Source organism: Scatophagus argus, chromosome 20, assembly GCF_020382885.2.
Source record: "Scatophagus argus isolate fScaArg1 chromosome 20, fScaArg1.pri, whole genome shotgun sequence".
NCBI lineage: Eukaryota > Metazoa > Chordata > Actinopteri > Scatophagidae > Scatophagus > Scatophagus argus.
The window spans coordinates 20,416,904-20,432,744 of record NC_058512.1 but is presented as its reverse complement, the minus strand read 5'-3'; the positions used below and the strand labels follow the sequence as shown (position 1 = coordinate 20,432,744).

General features: G+C 40.7%; 1 protein-coding gene across 2 annotated transcripts in view; it reads right to left on the bottom strand.

Moving 5' to 3' along the window:
- Positions 1-12,758, bottom strand: part of megf10 (multiple EGF-like-domains 10) — a 130,327-nt gene extending 117,569 nt beyond the window's left edge. For both annotated transcript variants that reach the window (XM_046374829.1, XM_046374830.1), the window contains exons 1-2: positions 12,139-12,758; positions 260-395 (exon numbers count right to left, since the gene is read on the bottom strand). In XM_046374829.1, the coding sequence (XP_046230785.1) occupies positions 260-378 (119 nt within the window). In that variant the 5' untranslated portion in view covers positions 379-395; positions 12,139-12,758. The remainder of the gene's footprint in view (positions 1-259; positions 396-12,138) is intronic.
- Positions 12,759-15,841: the final 3,083 nt, after the last annotated feature.

Here is a 15,841-nt window from a genome sequence, read left to right as displayed (position 1 = left end):
TCAGGTCTTTTCATCCTGCTTATGGTTTTGTCATTGCATATATCTGGTTATTGATATTTTCTACTTTCATACACTCTACATTTGCAATCTTTTCTACTTAATACTGCAACTGCTGCACAACAGTTTCATTCTGTATAAACATTTTTTTTTCCAACACAATTAGTTGGCAACACGGCAACCGAAATCGGTGCAAACTGTCTTTGTCATACAGGCCCTTGTCAAAGGCCTTTAAAGAAATGGTCATAGCATTGTGACTGACCTTTCCCAGTGGCTGCATACATTGGGATCCTCCAGGTTGAGGGATAAAGTGATGCAAGGCAGGAAACAGAAGGCCACAGTCAGCAGGACTGTTCTGTGGCAGAATAGTGGCACAGCCATATCAGTCAGAGCTATACCTTAAGACAGGAAAGGATGAGAAGAGGACACACTTTAATTGTCTGCATCTGAAGTGAAACCATAGAGAAATAGTTGAATGACATAAGAAAAACTGATACATTTGGAAAAATTTGAAAATAAAAAATCTGTTTATTGTATGTTTGCAACAAAGATGGAACAAAGTCTGTCAAAAATGGGCGTCTTGGCTGACGCAGAAAAAGCTGAGCCCCAATGCAGAGTCAAAAAGGGCAAAGTAAAGACAAAGTATAACAAAAAACACCAGGCATGACAAAGTCAACACAAGTCTTGGCTATGAATTCTTTCATCAAGAACAATAAGCCAAGTTAAATCCAAGTCCTAAACGTTCAGAATCAGTTTTATTGCCACGTATGTTTACACGCCTTGGTGTGGTGCAATACAAAATATAAATATAGAATTAGAAATGAATTACAATATCTGCAACGAGAAAACAAAGTTAAAAGTTCATTTTAAAAAAGTATATACAGTGAAAAGAATAGCATTAAACAAGAGCTGTACTGCAGTGGTCCATTTATTGAAGGAAAGAGTGTTAATGTAACGCATAAACAGACTGTAGAATACACGTTAATATAAGATGTAATGTCTGTACAAGAGGGCTAGAGTCAGTGTATGGAGGCTTTGCCTAGTTGATGAGGCTGGTTGCAGGGGAAGAAACTGAAACTGCTGCAGGGTTTGAGAGGCATATAGGTCCTGCAGGGAGGGCATCTTCTCAGGTGCATACGCTGCAGTCTGTTCTTGTCCTTAGCAGTACCAGCAGCATACCAGACTGTGATGGAGGACGTGAGAATGGACTCAATGATGGAGGTGTAGACATGCACCATCATTGTCTTTGACAGGTTGAATTTCTTCAGCTGTCACAGAAAGTACATCCTCTGTTGGGCCTTTTGATGAGAGAGCTGATGTTCAGCTTCCACTTGAGATCCTGACTGATCATGGTTCCCCAGAAGCAGAAGGACTCCACAGTGTTGACCGCAGTGTCACATTAACATTAACATTTGGAGGATGGGGGTGGGTGGGACTGTACTCCACTGCATTCAGTTTCAGGTTGTTTTGGTTGCACCATATCATCAGGTGGTCAATTTCCCATCTGTAGGTGGACTCATTCTCCTCAGAGATGAGCCTGATAAGGGTGGTATCGTCTGCAAATTCAGCTGCTGGCACATTCAGCTGGGAAATTTTGTCTATGTTTTGAGGGTTAAACAAGTGCAACCTGTTTACTTTTCTAATTCAATCAGATAAGGTACTTGTCTCTGTATTTGTCTTGTTAGATGTAGTGTAGGCCTAGTGCTGCATTTGATACCCTTTCTACAGATACTGGACCATTTCCATCCATCCCTATCCCAGATGACTACGGGCTAGAGGTGGAGTACACCCTTGACTGGTCGCCACTCAGTCACAGGGCCAACACACAAAGACAACAACCACACACACTAACACCGAGGGACAATGTGGAGTAGCCAATTAATCTAATGTGTATGCTTTTGGGACAGTTGGAGGAAGTCGGAGTACCCGGAGAAAACCCATGCAGACACAGGGAGAACATGCAAACTAAACACAGAAGGGCCCAGACTGATATTCAAACTTGGAACCCTCTTACTATGAGGCGACAGTGCTAACCACTTTGCCACCCCACTGAACCATTTAATTGGCATTAAGAGAACTGCATTAGCTGTCTTATTTATCAAATCAATCTTTGTACATGTTAACAATTAATCACCCCTTCACACTTCCACAGGGTTCTGGGCTTAAACCAATACTAGCTACCTCATATGTTTCCTTTAGGTAATGTTATTAGCAAACACTTGACCATGAATTTTCATTGTTATGCAGATGGTACCCAATTATACTTCTCAGTGAAACCAACTGGAAAAACACAGGGCATGTCTTAAAGACATAAAAACCTGGATGACCTGCAATTTTGTTACAAAATTCGGACGAAACTGAAGTTATTTTGCTGTGCCCTAAACATATTTAAAACACATTATCTAATGATATAGCTACACTGAATGGCATTCTCTGCATGGCATCCAGAGGCACCAAAAGGAATATGGGTGTTATCTTTGATCAGAATCAGAATCAAAATCAAAAATGTTTAATTCCCACATTGTACACATTCCAAGAACTACCTAAGTTTTTTTAATATTGCAAAGTCAGGCACACTACAAACAAAATACAAACATAAAGATACTGAGTTATGTTTTACATGTGGTATTGTTTTTACCACAATGACAGTTATAGATGATTGATGGTTCTGGTGTTCTGGATGGGGGGGCACAGTGGTTGGGTTCAAATTCCAAGCAAGGCAGGACCTTTCTGTGTTAAGTGTGCAAGGTCACCCCGTGTTTTCACAAGTTCCCTACAGCCCCCCAAAGTGTTGAATGCAATAAATGAACTTCTTTACGGGACTCAATAAAGCATGAGTCAAAATACTTACCCCAGAATTGCTATTACTATTTTGTTTACTGGTTCTAAATACGTTTGGCTCATTTCTCTGTGGGTTTCAATAACATAATAAAAAAATATATCTTTGCACACAAAAAGCAATGCCAGTGTGGATCTAATTTCGGGATAGACTGATTATTATTGGCTTGGTAGATAATCATGTCCAGTATTCTGCATTTTTCCATTTATGAGTATCCGTGGGTTGTTTTTTTTTTCTTTTTTCTTTTTGTTTTGTTTTTATGGTCCAGTTGCATAAAAAATAATTCATTTAAAAATATTTGTTCATTATAGTAGATTTATTTTTGCAATGACAATCTCCAAAGTAACTAGTAACTTATTATTAATAAATATCCCTTCAGGGATAAATAAAGGAATTCTGATTCTTAAATGTAGTGGAGTAAAAAGTACAATATTAGCTCCCATGTAGTGGTATGGAAGACCAACACCAATAAATTGTAAAGGTAAAATTGAAAATCACAAGACTGGGACAAAACACCAGCATTAAACTTATGTGCTACTACTAGGATAAAGGTGTCCACTTTATTTATTGAACTCAGACTGCTGAAGCCTGATTTTAACTTCAGCTAAACCTCTGAATGCATTTCTTTCACAGAACAAAGACTTTTGTCTGCTGTTGTGATGCTAAAAAGATATCACAGCCAGCACTGACAACAGGAGTGATTACAGCGACCAATAACTCTTTCAGTGTACTAAACTACTGTAATGGTTAGAAAAATGGATAAAACATAAACAACATCTATGATGTGTGTTCATCCATTAAAAGGACATGTACATGTTAAGTGTGTAACTGAAATAAGAGACTTTCGTACTAACAAAATGTGCTACAATCTGATCCAAAGTATCAAATATAAAAGTATCTCCTAAAACTCTGTAGTAACACCAGTAAGTATGCCTGGTTTTCTTCCTTAATGGTAAAGAAACAGCTGGCGACTACAGCACAAGATATGGATACTTTATTACTTCAGCTGCTTGATGAATTTCTCAGGAAGCCTACAAGATTTATCCAGTGGCTGTGTGGTTGGTGACAGAGTGCGACTGTGCAGGCGATTTATGGACCAGCAGGGTCAGTTATCTCTGATTTCACTTGCAAAAAAGAAGGACAGCTGCAGCCACCACCACTGAAGCCCCACCCACCAAAGACAACTGCACTGCTACACAAACAAGGACCATGCTGTGTCTGTGAAAGGAGTCTAGATATATAACACCTAATGGAGTGGATTTGGCTTGGCTGCACAACTTTGATTCACCGTTCCAGACAACACAATATTGATGCTTCTCTATTGATGCCAGAAACCAAGACCTGTTGTCTGAAGTCCCTCCAGGGCCAGGCAAATGCTACACTTGGTCACCAACCAACATTGTTGGAAACACATGCAGATTTTATTGAGCTCATTTTTTGGTCATAATTGAAATTAAAAGTCCAAATAGAAAATTAAAAGAAATAAAGTTAAAAAGTTTTTTTTTTATCTTACTGTGCTTCTTGGAATAATCAGGTCATAATTAATCTTAAAAAGAAAAAGCAAATTTAAATGAATGGAGAGTTGATGAGTGTGCCCTCCCTGTTCATCAGGTTAGTTTGTGTTAATGGTTTTCAACATCAATCATGGGAACTGTTTGTTATTAAGACCATGTGCTGCTCATTTTGTTATTTTGTGTTGTGAAACTGGCAGTTCACTTTTGCTGAATTGGTGTGTTGTATTGTATCAACTATGTAGATGGTTTCCGTGTTATGAAGATTTTGGTTTGGCTGTTGCACTCCATTTTTTGCATTGGTCACTCATGTTGTTTTTGGGGGTTCATTAAAACAGTAACTTTGTTAGGTTTTGTGGGTTTTTTTCTTTTCACCTCATGGTGTTCAATGGCAGCATCTTGGCTGGCCTTTTTGTGTGAAAATTTAGTTCCACATTTGATCAAGTATTGACACCTTTTGGCAAGTAGCAGTGCAAATTTGTTTGACTTGTCACTGGTTTCATTTTTGGACTTGAGTGTAATCAAAACTTGTCGCATGTCCAGCAGTAGTGAGGTGGTGTTTCTGTATTTGATCTGTGCATTTAATGGTATTTACCTGAACATACAGCTTTGGTCAGTTGCACTCATTCCTCATTTTAAATGCTCATTAAGTGTAATTTATTTCAGTGAATGAACAGTATACTGGCAACTTTTCAACCTACAGAAATGCAATTTTTTTTATCTGTTAAATAGTGTAATTACATAAAACCTTTGTAATAGAAAATTAAATTTCTCCAATATGACAGGGCACTTACTACTAAATTTAAAAATGATCAAAACAGTCCTTAAAATGGAAAATCTCCATTTACAACCAATGAAATGTGACTATAAAAAATTAATATAAAATGGACAAAATAACAATCCCATAACTTTCATGTAACTGTCCATGCCATGAGCTCTATCGAGGTAAAATGTTTCTGTCGTACTAAAGTGTCAAATGGTAATGAAGCTCTTGTGACACATCTTGTGGATACCCAGCTGAGGTATGGACTGAGGTGTGACAATTGCCAAGCAATGACCCAACACTTGAGTTTCATCACTAGGTTGATATGAAGATGATTCTTTGTTATCGACAATCATGGTCAGTACAAAGTAATAAAGCTTGTTCTCTGCAGCCCTGGTCAGCCAACATGTGATGCCAGGGAACCTACTCCAGCTCTGGGGCAGTGCCTTGGCCAAGACCACTGACAGGAGAACACATTTTTATAAGTGTTGGTGTTATTTGTAAGACAAATACATGGTATTATTACAGTGCAACTACTAAAAGCTGCAGCCTATTTTATGACAAAGTAGTCCTGATGTATCATTTTATAAATCTGTACTTCTCAGGATGAGTCCAACAGTGTGTCTCTGTGGTGGGTCAATCTGTCAGATGACATTAAGTGTTGGCATGTGTTCACTTTATCCTATAAGTTACCATACAGGCAAGAATTGGTTATAGTTATTTTTCTTTTTATTGAAGCAAAGAGCAGAATTAATTAGGACTCATAATTTTTAATTTAAAAACACATTTAATTAAAAAAAAGCTAATTTCTGCATATTGCATATATTCATTTGTTTGTTTTTTGTTTTAACTTTGTTAAATAGGTTGCTTAGGAAAAGAGTGGGTGTAATCAGCACTGTTTCCTGTCATTGTGGTTGTGCCTGACAAAACAACAGCTGAAATGCATGAAGTTAATCCACAGCTGACTCTAATGGATCTTGAGAAAACCTGACAAAGTGCTGAGACAGACTATAATACACAACTCTAAACATGTAGTGTTGACTCTGACGAGTCAAGTTCATAATGTGCTAAAATCATCCTGAGAATAAAACATATAAAACATAGATGGGAATAGTGGTGGTATGGAATGAAAAACAACTTCCTTGGTCAGAAGGTAGCTGTTTTGTATCTGACTCTCAAGTAGGGCTGATCATTACAACATGTGGGAAACACTCCATGTTAATGAGTGCACATTGTGAGTTAATGGCCTCGACCAGCAGATGTAGTGGCCAAGATGTCACCGTGTACACCAACCTGACTGAACACCAGCTTACAGTTACTGCAAGTCATCAGCTTTAGGGTAACAGTGTCAAATTAAGATTTAAATGAGCAGGACTTCACTTAGAACCTCACTTACATGGGGTGTCCATTCATGCAAACTGTATCTCCACATCACAGCTTAATTCCATTGCTTATTCCAATTTTAATTAAGGTAATCACACAAAGAGTAAGATATTTTTTAATTTCAGTTGTCCTAAAACTGATCACATATATACTGCTCAATGGCACATTCTCATGTACCCAGTGGAAGGTATTCATTCATTCTAATGACATAATATTACAGATCAGTATCTCTTCCAACACTTACAAGTCATGACACCTTAGTTCCTTTCAGAATTTTTACTTTTATGGCTTTCAATTTTATCTAGCACCCACACTTAAATGAAACAATTATACACTTACTTACACTATACGCTTCCACCTTTAACAGCCACTTTAAAGTCCTTCACTTGTTTAAGAGCTTAAACCTCAGGTAGTATTTCCAAATAACATTTCAAAATTTATCTATAAGGATTTATTTAGGACATTTAATCTGGGTGCTTCAGGGTGCTATAGTCTCATGACATCATCTACTCGACTGTTGCAAGACCAAAAAAGCAGCTCTCTGAAACCACCACATGCTCTTTCAGGAAGTGGACATCTGAAACAGAGACAGCTTCCAGTCCACCGACTGGGCAGTGCTGTAGGAAGCATGCTGTGAGGACTTAGAGGGGATCACAGGCTACACCACTGACTACATCAACTTCTGTATGGGTGTTATTGTTACCAGCATCATCAAAGACCTCCTTAATTAAAAGAAGAAAGCATTTAAGGATGGAGACCAGGAGGAACTGAAGTGCGTGCAGCAGGAACTCAAGGTCTAGCTGAAGAAGAAGAATCAACTTTTATTGGCAGTATATATATTTTTACATACACACATACTGAATTTTACTACTGCATTTATCCCATCCTTAGTTGAACACACACATGCAACACCCGGCAAATTACATGCAGTGAAACACACACAGGAGCAGTGGGCAGCATCAAGCATCCGGGGAGCATATTGGGGGGTTAAGTGCCTTGCTCAAGGGCACATCGGCCAGCTAATGAAGGGGGGGGGGGCGGGCATTTTATCGCATTAATCACTCCACCACACCCAAATTTTTCCTGCCTGTCCGGTGGGGGAATCGAACTGGTGACCCTCCGATCACAAGCCGCTTCTCCAACCTCTAGGCCACGGCTACCCCCCATGAAGGAGGCGAAAGAGAAGTACAGAAGAAACCTGGAGCAGAAACTGCAGGCCAACTGCAGGAGGGATGCCTGGGATGGAATGAAAACCATCACAGGCTGTAGCTCAAAGCGTAGGAACACAGTGGAGGGGGAAGTGCAGAGAGCAAACCAGTTCAACACCTTTGTCTACAGGTTTGGTTGCTCTGCCTCCACTGCTGCTGCTACTGTGGCCTGTCCAGCTGTCACCCCTACACCTTCCCCCCAGCGCCGCCGGATGTGATAACGTTACCCCTCCCCCACCATCCACACCCACCACCACCATCACTGAGGCTCATGTGACTGGTGAGCTCAGGAGGCTTCACCCCGGCAAACCTTCCAAGCTGCAAACTGACAGTGACGGGAGTGGACTCACACCTCGTGTCATGGGTTATGGATTATCTGCCTTCAACACCATCCAGCCCCTGCTGCTGAGAGACAAACTGACAGAGATGGGAGTGGACTCACACCTCGTGTCATCTCATCAGGAGACCTCCATACGTCAGACTGAGGGACTGCACCTCTGGGATTGTAGTCAGACACACAAGAGCACCACACGGGACAGTGCTCTCCCCTGTCCTGTTCGCCCTGTTGTTGGGGTCTCTAGCCATGTGCTCAGAAGAACAATGGAGAGCCTACATGTACCGCAAAAGACCTGAGCTTTACTACAGCAACCCTGCTAAAGGACATTCTGACAAACTAATGTTTGTAACAATGTATTAAACTGAAGTTTATTTGCAGGCTACATACTGGGAGCACTGGTTCATTGCATAGCAGGATACCCACAAACATTGTCAACACAACCAGCCCACTCAAGGTACAAAAACGACCAAAGAGCTAGGCAAAATTTTTACACAGTTGCAACCGACAGTCATTAGCCTTTCCTCAGACTTTCAGTCTCACAAAACTTCGTCCGGAAATGTGTTAATGCGCGATTTTGGCAGGTGCAACTTTCTAGACCTATTAAAGTTTCTTGTTTGTTCAGTCTTACTCCACTGAGGTCCTTACTACTCTTAACAGGAACAGGTGGTGCATTAAGGAAAAGCTATATATACTGCAATAAAATGACAAGAGGTCAATGTACAGAACTGAAAACACACCAGCAATAAATTCAGTCTAAAGACTGTACCCCTGGTACTGTACTACAGGACTATCCTGCACACACACACATTACTACACAATAATACACTAGTTTAGTAATCCTAGTTAACTACTGTCTATATTTATGCACTATTTAATGTCCATTTCACCTGTATTTTTATATAGCATAACCTATCATCTGTACATTTCCTCTTGTAAAGTATGTCCATAGTTTCTCCATCAATATCATAATTTAATATTATTAGAAAGTCGTGATTCTATGCTGTCACTAGCAACTTGCTTCATGCACTGTGATGTATAGTGCATACATACAGAACTATGTCGACATCATGGCTGTTTGTACTTCTGCTACATTTTTGTCCTTGTTTGTGGTCCCAGAATTAGAATCAGTTCCTACTAAACTTAAAGCTGTGATACCAATTTTTTAAAAAACATGCGCTCATTTGGAAACATGTGTGTGTGTTTGAATTAACTGAAATTCACTCAGCCAATCAATGAGTCATGTCTAGAAAAACTTTAATACAACATGCCTGTGAATATTCTCATTCATCCAGGTCATGGTTATCTCAAGGAAATTCAATCGAACGCAACTGGACTTGTTGGAGTTATTTGTCTTTGAAGACGTTTCACCTCTCATCCAAGAGGCTTCATCAGTTCATGCTCGCTTGAATGGTAAAAAAATGTCGAAACCAACTTTTTTTACCATCCCCAACGACTGTCTCTCAATGACTGTCGTTTGGCACAATGGGTGCACTAATGAGCCTATGACACCACTGGCCATGTGAACGCCTCCACAGAGGTTAAATACCTGGATCTCCACACCAGCTAGTTGGACTAGTCCCAGCCTGGTCAAGCGAGCATGAACTGATGAAGCCTCTTGGATGAGAAGTGAAACGTCTTCAAAGACAAATAACTAAGTCCAGTTGCGCTCGATTGAATTTCCTTGAGTTAAATACAACATATGATTCTCATTTTTAGGTTCATACTTTCATATACATACATGTTTTCTGAGTGTGCCAGAAAAAGTTTTAATTTTTAAAAACTAAAACTGAAGATGCATTTGAGGGTAACAAAGAACAAGACCTGTTCAGACCTTGTATTATCATGCAAGTTACCAGCTTCAAGTCCAGCAATTCACACCTATCACTACAATGCGTTTCCACATGCATCTTGAGTCACTACTTGTGATTGAATCTCATGTATTTGCTCTGTATGCAAATAAACACATACATCACTGGGACAAACAGACACTGTGTTTTGTTTTGGGTTTTTTGCACAAGAAAAGAAATAACTGAATGTATACATTTACTGAATTTACATGAAGACGCAAATAATAATCATAAATAATTGACAATTTGTTGTAGACTTTAATTGTGTTTCTCCTAACTTAACAACTCACAAAACTGAATGATTTCAAGGGAGCCTGGGGACTTTCCCATGGGTATTGATTGTTGTTTAATATACTTGCAAAATTTGTCAAGTTCAGCATCAATAAAATGCCATTTTTTTCATAAATTTCGTGTAAATGATGAAATGATTTGAAACAGATTTCCATCTGCTGTTAAATGTTGGCTGGTAAGACATACCGACACAGAGTAGACAAGTTGGTACAGTGGTAGCAAAACAAACGGACACTCTTTATGAGGAAATAAACAACCTCCTGCGTTGCATTTAATGCTGAATTTACAAAAAAGCACAAATGATTACAAATTTGCTGTAGCTTTTAGCAAGGTTTATTGAGTTTCTCCTGGCTCAACAACTCTCAAAGCTGTCCAAATTTCAAGTCTGGGGAAATTACAGTTGCTAGTTCAATGGTGAAACCAGTTGAAACAGCGCATTCACAAACATCTACTGTTTACCATGGCAGGTAAGAGAGCCCAAACATGTTTGCATTACAGTGAAACAAACGTTCAGATAGTGTGTAATCCATTTTGCCTGTTGGACACATTTACATATACATTGCTAAAAAAAAGGAACAGTAAATCTTCAGGAGCCTGGCATTTCTGCTCTCTTCTTGGGTAAGTTCTGTTTATGACATGTTAATGAGACACTGGGAACAGTCAATAGCCTGGTCAAGGCAAAAATGTTGTCTTCTGCCTTATCATTCTGTCTAAAATTTACAAAAACATAAGACTCATGAGACTAAGCAACAGAGGCAAATTGACATCCATGTAAAAAGAGTGAGCCAGCGAGTCAGCATGACAGGATGGGGTGTAATATTCCGACAGTATGTTCTGTGTGTGTTAGCAGCTAAGTTAGCAGCTAAGTCGAAGACGAAGAATAACAACCAAAAATTGCAATAAACTGTCATATAACAGGGACAGTAAATATTGTTGCTGTGTTTATCAGAGGAATGCAGGCATGCTATCTAAAATCAAACACTGAGGTGCCATTATGGTGCCCTTATTTTGTACAATACATAGAGGGACAAGCACACCAACAATCAAAATCCTTCACTGTTCCGATCATCTTAAAGACTGAATACACAAGGAATAAAATGAAACAAAGTGAAAACATAGGAAAAAAGTTTTTCCCAACCCAGACAATCAAATGATCTTGAAATCCATCCTTTCTCACACCCTGCTTAGAATAATCAACAAACCAGATGTGACCCGTAAATTTCAAAATGTATTCTTTAAATAACTGTCTGTGTCTCTGTTTTGAATCCTCTCTGTTTAGATTAATTGTACTGTGTAAATTAAGCTCTTTGTATTCTTACGAACCTAATGCGTCTGTCTCATACAACCATACTGCCACCTAGTGACTCTAGTATGAGCATCTATGAGTCTTGTGTAAGACCGTAGTTAATATAGTTAATTATTATTATTTTAATCATTATTCATCAAAATTAAGGTGTTAACTTTATATTAGGCAAAAATTCAGCACCTACTGCTGCTTATGTGATAAGAGCTATTGTAGATTAGTAGACTACTATGATTTCTTAAGTCTAATTCGCACATAAATAGCCTACATTAGTCGTTCATTCGTCCCCCAGTTTATACTAAATCACACACTCCATTTACTTCCACTTGATTTGTCATCTTACACTTTTTTATTGCATTTGTTTCATGTGACTCATTTCACCTTACGCTATCGTTACTGAAAGTCGAACAAGAGCAGAATTCAGTATTTAAAAAGTTAATATGACGCTACATAAATGATGGAACTGTTGTCCCTCTCAAGAAGGAATTTAAATGTACGCATGCCTACTAGGCCGACTATGCCAATCCCCACTTTTACTAAAAGAGTAACCCATGACGACTTTATGATGATTGTTGTTGTTGTTGTTATTACTGTTATTAGTTTGTCTCCAATGAGAGCACATTGCCACTCTGGCGGAATTTTGAAGAGAAACGTTTTACCTTGCTTATGAGAAAACAACGATCCCTCAGCTCATGAGTTCGTCCTTTGATGCTAATCGTGATATATCCTGTGGCTAAAATGGGAAGATAAGAAATTCGTGTAACTCCTCTTGTAAGAAGTAAGATGAAGTCACTGGATGCGCTGTGTTGTCGGTGTTGAGTCAGAAGAGAAGTCTTCGGCAGCGCCTCATCGCCACACTGACAAACTTCTCCAATTCTCAAGTCACAGGCCGGACTGCTCCCGTGACATCACCAGCCTCTGAGCCAATTACGAGCTGTCACCGTCCCACGCGTTTCATTGCCGTGGAAGGGATATGATTTCTTTGCGTTGAGTTTAAACCGAACCATTTGTAATGAATAACTAATATGACACAGCAAAAGCAAATATTTCATTCTGACATTTTAGTTATTGTTAGATACCTGAACGAAGTTTTGACAGGACAGAAATGGATCCTACTGCTACACGGCCGGACTTGGTGATTCATAAGCATTTAACCAGCCTTTTATGACTGGTCGAAGTGGAACAAAGTCTAACTGGTACGATTGTGTATAAATCCAATGCATCACACTAAATTTTGTTTTTCATAGTTAAATATTTGCATCTTTTGTGTGTGTGTGTCTCCCCAAGTGCATTTACTCAAATAATATAATTAAGTACAGTTTTGTAGAGGTTTTTTTTCTGTACTTCAATTTCCTGCTACTTTGTACTACTACTTCTACTCCACTACGATTCAGAATCAAATACTTCTTACTCCAGCTCATTTATCTGACAACTTCAGTTACTCATTACTTTGCAGATTTAGTTTAATAATGAAAAATATAATCAACAAATAAATTATTCAGTAATATCATAGATTAAGATAAGACTTAAACATTCACCGGCTACACTGTAAGATAAACTATAGAAAGTAGTTAAACCACCTTTACTAGCTTCAACATGAATGTGATTAATGCATCAATAATTACAATCCAATGATATGATAGACATTTTTCTTTAAAATGTCATTCTGAATAATGAGTACTTTTACATTTTTGAGTAGTTTTTGATGCAAATACATAGGAATTCTTGTGAAGGGCTCTCTTGGAATCAAGTAAGTTGAAAGGAAAAGATAAGGCACATAGTCTAAAAATAGAAACTACTTAAAACACTACATAAGAAATAATTAAAAGAAAGAAAATATACAATAAAATAAATATAAGAAAATAATAAAATTCTAAAATTATGAAGTATGAATATTGTACATCAATTGCACATGAGAGGTAGTGAGTGGTTTTTACACATTCTACATTGTTTTTGCCATCACGCTCACTGTGGCAGGAGAAAAACTGTTGTAAAATCTTGTTTTGTGTGTAATGATACTTTTGCTCTGCTGTCTCTGAGTATGTATGTGCAGAGTTTGTGTCGTTTCTCAGGTTGGAGAAACACCATACCCTCCAGGTTGGCAAGGTGTTCTCCACACAGAAGTTGATGTAGTCTGTGATGCAGTTGGTCAGGCCATTGATGTCGTCACCATGAGAGCTGTAAAGTGTCTCCCAGTCTGTTGTTTGGAAACAGTCTCTCAGTCTCTCACTGGCCTCATCAGTCCACACTTTCACAGACTTCTTCTGTGGAGGCTCTCTTCTCACCCTGGGTGTGTATTCGGGGAGCAGATGAATGAGACAGTGGTCAGAGCATCCAAGCGGGTTGAGCACCCAAGGTCCAGCGTCATGTTGTCCCTGGTGTGGCACTTCACATACTGTGTGAATGTGGGCCTGCACACTCCAAAGGACCTCAGTCTCCTCAGAAGGTGGAGGCGACTTTGGCCCTTCTTGTACAGGACATCGGTGTTATGTGACCAGTCCAGTTTATGGTTGAGGTGGACACCCAGGTACTTGAAACTGTCCACAATCTCAATGTCCAAGCCCTGGATGTTCACTGGTGTATGTGGTAATGACCTTCTCCGAAAGTCAATCACCATCTCCTTTGTTTTACTGGTGTTTAAGCACAGGTGGTTGCGCTCACACCAGTCCACAAAGTCCACGATGACTGACCTGTACTCCGTCTCATTCCCCTCAGACACACAGCCAACAATGGCTGAGTCGTCAGAGAACTTCTGGAGGTGACATCTGCTGGTGTTGTAGGTGAAGTCCGAGGTGTAGAGGGTGAAGAGGAAAGGTGAGAGTACTGTTCCCTGGGGGGCCCCCGTGCTGCAGACCACCACCTCAGACACACAGTTACGCAGTCTCACATACTGTGGCCTGTTGGTGAGGTAATCGATGATCCAAGCAGCCAAATGTCCGTCCACACCTGCTCTCTCCAGCTTCTCTCTCAGCAGCACCGGCTGAATTGTGTTGAATGCGCTAGAGAAATCAAAAAACATGATTCTCACAGCGCTCCCAGCACTCTCCAGGTGAGTCAGCGCCCGGTGCAGCAGGTAGATGACAGCATCATCCACCCCAATGTTTGGCCTGTAGGCAAACTGCAGCGTGTCCATCGCTGTACTCGCCACAGAGCGAAGGTGACTGAGGATGAGCCTCTCCATGGTCTTCATCAGGTGAGAGGTCAAGGCGACAGGCGTGTAGTGGTTTGGCTCCTTGGGGTGTGCAGGATTTTAGGGTACTGAGGTTTCTGCTATGGCGCCGGTGTGTGTACCTGGCCGCCTGCTGCTCCTACGGTATCTTGTGTTTTTGGTGTTCTTAACCCTTGCCATTACGCAGATCAAGTCTCTGCTGGTGTACGATCGCCAATTCCTTTTAGATCTTAGACATAATGCCATGACATTGGGTGCGTTTGAGCATGGTGGACAGAAAACTGTGCCCCCGCTTCTGGCGGGGATCCCGACTCACCTGTGTCGGGCCTTGGCTCTACCTCCTCGGCGGAAGCGTCTCCGCCGCCGCGGCAAACGCGGTGGTCGGCTGGTGAAGCTTAAGGCCTGGCTGGCAGGATCTTCGATCATCTCCCGGACAGAACTGGGATTAATCCATCCTTTCGTTGTGCCCCGGCGTTTCCTCGACCCCATCGGTGCCTGCCTTGTACCTGTCACCGGATCGTTTGCGGGACTCCAGCCTCGCCACTCCTGCCCTCCTCGGCTTTCCCAGCGCGGGGTGAACCTCCGGCTCCTGAAGACGCTACCACGGTCTCGCAGATCCACCGAACCGCAGCCCCCGGCGCCCGCCAGGATCGGCCTGGTGAACGCCAGATCTCTGGCGAACAAAACGTTTATTTTGAGGGATTTCTTCAACTCTCGCGGCATGGATTTTCTCTGCGTGACAGAGACTTGGATCGGTCCCGGTGAGTGCAGCCCTCTGATCGAACTTTTACCGTCCGGCTGCTCTTATTTTAACTCCCCGCGGACGTCGGGCCGTGGAGGAGGAACGGCGACTGTTTATAAAAATGATTTTAAATGTAGGCAGCGTGTCGTCTCATCCCCCTCTTCCAGTTTTGAGGCACATTTATTTGAGGTGGGCCGCTCCGATCCGGCCCTGTGTGCTGTAATCTACCGACCCCCCAAATACAACAAGGACTTTTTAAATGACTTCTCTGATCTGCTGGCTGAAATTATGACCAAGTATGATCGTGTTTGTGGGATTTTAACATTCATGTGTGTTGTCCTGACAAGCCGATGGTGAAGGACTTTTTAAGCCTCATTGACTCTTTTAATTTGGTGCAGTGTGTGTCTGGTCCCACACATGAACATGGACACACATTAGACCTTGTCCTCTC